At 43.7% G+C, this 4,215-nt stretch overlaps 1 protein-coding gene across 1 annotated transcript in view; it reads right to left on the bottom strand.

Moving 5' to 3' along the window:
- Positions 1 to 444: 444 nt before the first annotated feature.
- LOC110027019 (probable LRR receptor-like serine/threonine-protein kinase At4g26540) overlaps positions 445 to 4,215 on the bottom strand; it is a 4,618-nt gene continuing 847 nt past the window's right edge. Inside the window, exons 2-3 of the mRNA XM_020728277.1 lie at positions 2,162 to 4,213; positions 445 to 973 (exon numbers count right to left, since the gene is read on the bottom strand). Of these exons, the coding sequence (XP_020583936.1) occupies positions 537 to 973; positions 2,162 to 4,213 (2,489 nt within the window). The 3' untranslated portion in view covers positions 445 to 536. The remainder of the gene's footprint in view (positions 974 to 2,161; positions 4,214 to 4,215) is intronic.

Below are 4,215 nucleotides of genomic sequence, written 5' to 3' on the forward strand. Positions count from 1 at the left end.
TTTTCTACAATGATAAAACATAAATATATCACTCTATTAACGTAACTACGCCTTTCCTTTCCGGACATGCAGTCATAATTAAAATTTAAATAATCTCTAAATCTAACGCACTATAGACAAATCGAACTACTTGATGAGAAAAATCTTACAATCTCAGGAATGTTCGATTTAGAGATCTCTAGGCCTTTTAAATACTTAAAATTAGACTATGATCAAATGAATTAGTTTATAAGCTTTGATTGACCAAAATCTTGTAACCTTACATCTCAACTAGCAAGTTGGTTGAACTAGATGTAGGAATAGGAGTGTGGTTTTTACTCAAGTGTAATATAATTTAGTAGTTGTTCAATTAATTGTTGTAAAAGAAGTAAATTTTCTTTTTCAAAATTGTTGCAAAATAAATATAGCCTTTTCGACTACATTCACAACACCAAAACCCTAAATTTTCCCATCCACTTCTTTGAAAATGAAACTACTTCTTAACCTAACAAAGAACAAATTATTCACAAATCCATTTACGAGCCCAACTAAATCTATCAGCTAGAGCAATCAGACATAATAAACGAACAACTAGAAGAACCGCGCAACACCAAGCTCCTCGCCGGCGACACGACGCCGACCGCCGACGACTCCTTATGCTCGCAGGCCGCCGGCCGTCTTATCTCCTTGAGCAGGGCGACGACATCCTTCATGGTGGGCCGGTCTTCCGGCCTCGGGCCCACACAAAGCACCGAGATGGCGAGAGCCTGCATCATTTCCTGCATCTGTGAGTCGGGCAGGCCGTGGAGCCTCGGGTCGAGTAGGCCCGTCGGGTCGAGTTGGGCCTGGAGATGGCATCGGGCCCACTGGACGAGATGGGACCCACCCGGTAGGCTCGGGTCCAGCGGGTGCCTGGCTGTGAGGACCTCGAGCAGGACCACGCCGTAGCTGTAAACGTCACTCTTAACAGTTATCCGCTGCATTGAACCGTGCTCTGGAATTGGAGAGCGATAGCTGTTAGCGGTTAGCACAACATAATAAATAATTTTATGTAATTTTTTTATTGTGATAGGGATTGCTCCAATTGCAATTTGCATCATCCACTCTACCTTTTGTTCCTAAATTTAATTAAATGACTAAAATAATGGCATGATTATTTAACTATATAGAAACTTAACTATGTAATTTTTTGACTGAATGTTACATGTGATAGTTGCACGTGCAGATTGGTAATATCGGGATGTGAATGTTACATGTGTGAGTTACACTTGCAGATTGGTAATATCGTGATGATATTGTGGCAATACCACTCCAATACCACAAATTCACACCTATCATGTCTATATATAATATTTTTACTTATTTTTTAGCCAATTTTAAAATCAAAAGGAACATTAATGCACGGGCATGGCCCGAATTTAGAAATTAAAAGCTCATCACATCCAAAAAAATCCCATTATTTATGAGAGATCTCACTAACTAATGCAATCTCGAATGACTAAAATGATTGCATTTAGAATGATTTTGAAGAATAATAAGGAAAAAATTTGCGTACATCTTCCGTCTGTAACCTATAAATATATTACAGGGAGGGTATTGGGAGGTTATAACAGTACCCCTTATAGCTGTGTACTTGTACCTTCTAGTAAATTTTGCGCTTTTGTTTTCATATATTTTTAGGTTACAGTAGGTTATATGAAGGTTAAAGAGGATATAACGCGGTTATAACCACGCAAAACTCTCTTGTAGGTTACAGACATACACAGCTCTGCGTACGCTTACATACATAATTTTTTTCCCAATAATAACGACCGGGTTATCTTAAATGCAAAAGTAGGCAAATTTATGTGTGAGAATGAATCAATGTAATTGTATTTACCTTGACAATTGTGCACACAGCAGTCTCTTCTTTTTAAAATAGTAATAATTTCTTGAATTATGATTGGTAATGATTGTAGAGCATAAATCCAAAAAAATTTGACGTACTAAGATAATAGATGAAATTTATTTTTGGTCTAAAAAAAGAAAAAAGGAGCATGTACATGAATGCCACTTAATTCTTATGTATTGATATATCTACCAATGAAATTTTATTTTTACATTTATACCATCCAAATCTTTTATAAGATTTTTTTTTCTTTTTTTTTTACTCAGAAAAAAATCATGAATTTAGGTTTCTTACCTGGAGCCATGTACCCATACGAGCCAGCAATCCTCGGCGGCGAGCCCCGCACCACCTCCCTTCCTCCGCCGCCATTCAACACTTTGGATAATCCAAAATCCGCCAAATAAGCTTCAAATTCTTCCCCCAAAAGCACATTCATCGCCTTCACATCTCCATGAATTATCGCCGGCACACAATCATGATGCAGATAAGCAATCGCCTCCGCCAATCCCACCATGATTCCATGCCTCTCTTCCCATCCCAGCACCCCCTTCCCTCCCCTATGAATCATCGTGCTCAAATTCCCGTTCGGTAAGTAATTATAAAACAGCAATTTCATTCTTTTATTCGATGCCCAACCCAATAATCTCACAATGTTCCGATGCCTTATGGATCCTAATGCCGTGATTTCGTTATGAAATGCGCCGCCGTCGTCCTCTGTTGACCACATGCGCTTCACGGCGACCGAGCCGACTCTGTATACCACGCCGGAGCTTCCAGTTCCGATCACATTTGCGGAAGTCAGTCCCCTTACTATTTCTTCGACAAAAATATCTGATTTTTGGAACAGAGTGATCTCCCAGTTGCCGTCGCCGGGAGTTTCGCCGGCTCTGCGGCGGATGCGGAGGAGGAAGTAGGCTGCAGCGAGGATGAGGACAGCGAATATGGTGAAAAGGAGAGACATAGCGAGCTTCTGCGGCGACGTGGAGGTCGGAGAGCTGGTTCTGGTGGTGGAGATGTAGAGTCCTTGGTTGCCGGTAAGGTCGGAGAGGGGGAGGTTGCGGAAAAAAGAGGTGTCAGGCAGTTCGCCCGAGAAGGAATTGAATGAGATGTTGAGGGAGACGAGGTTCTGGAGAGAAGCGAGTGGAGTGAGATCGCCGGTGAGGGAATTGTGGGAAAGGTCGAGACTTGTGAGCTTTTTTAGCTTGGATAACTCAGATGGGATGTTGCCTGAGAGTTGGTTGCAGCTGAGGTTCAGGTAGATTTCTAGGGATGGGAGGAGGCCAAGATTCGGTGGAATGTCGCCGGAGAAAAGGTTTTCCCCGAGGTCTAGAAGCTGGAGCTTCACGCAGGAGATAAGCTCGGGTGGGATTCTGCCGGAAAATTGGTTTTTTGAAAGCAGGAGTTTGGTGAGCTCGGGCAGCCGCGTCACGCCGGAGCTCAGTTCGCCGAAGAAACGGTTGTTGGAGACGTCGAGAAATTGGAGTCTCGCCGGAAGTGACTCCGGCAATGCGCCTGTGAGCGCGTTGGAATGGAGGTCGAGGAATTGCAGGCTTTCACATGCTGACATAGCTGCTGGAATCTCCCCCACGAGAAGATTCTCGCTTATGTCTAAAAAATTGAGGTTGCTTAACTTGCCAATCTCCGCCGGAATCCTTCCGGCGAGCTTGTTCCGGTTCAATCGAAGTCGGAAGAGGTTCGTGCATCTGCCTATTTGCGAAGGGATGAAACCAGAGAGCTCGTTCGAGATAAGCAACATCTTTGATAGATTCTGAAGCGCAAAAAGCTCCCCTGGAACCACTCCGGTGAGATTATTGTACGAAAGATCCAAAGATTGTAGATTCCCGCATTCCGCGAGGCTCGGTGGAATATTCCCTGTCAACATGTTCTTCCAAGCGTAGAACAGAGTAAGGCTCGGCAATTTCCCGAACTCAATCTCAATCGTGCCGGAGAGCTTATTATTGTCGACTTCGATATCTGTAAAGTTTGTGCAGTTAGAAAGCTCCGGCGGTATGGCGCCAGTGAGGTGATTACTGCTCAGCTGAAGCTGTTGTAGATTTGGTAGCTTGCCGAAGCTACTCGGAATGCTCCCTGTTAAAAGATTAAGTGACAGGTCGATGAGCACCAGCTCGCTGCATTCTCCGAGCTCCGGCGGAATGGAGCCCACCAAGCTGTTCTGCCATAAGAGCAAAGATTGGAGCTTCTGTAGCTCTCCGAGCTCAGGCGGTATCAATCCTGAAAGCGAATTCTGATAAAGGTACAAACTTTTGAGTTCGCTGCAATTTCCAATCTCGCGAGGGATGGAACCCGAAAGGGGCGTCGGGTAGATGGCAATGGTTTGAATTCTCTCA

This window comes from Phalaenopsis equestris, unplaced genomic scaffold (genome assembly GCF_001263595.1).
Source record: "Phalaenopsis equestris unplaced genomic scaffold, ASM126359v1 Scaffold000411, whole genome shotgun sequence".
Classification (NCBI taxonomy): domain Eukaryota; kingdom Viridiplantae; phylum Streptophyta; class Magnoliopsida; order Asparagales; family Orchidaceae; genus Phalaenopsis; species Phalaenopsis equestris.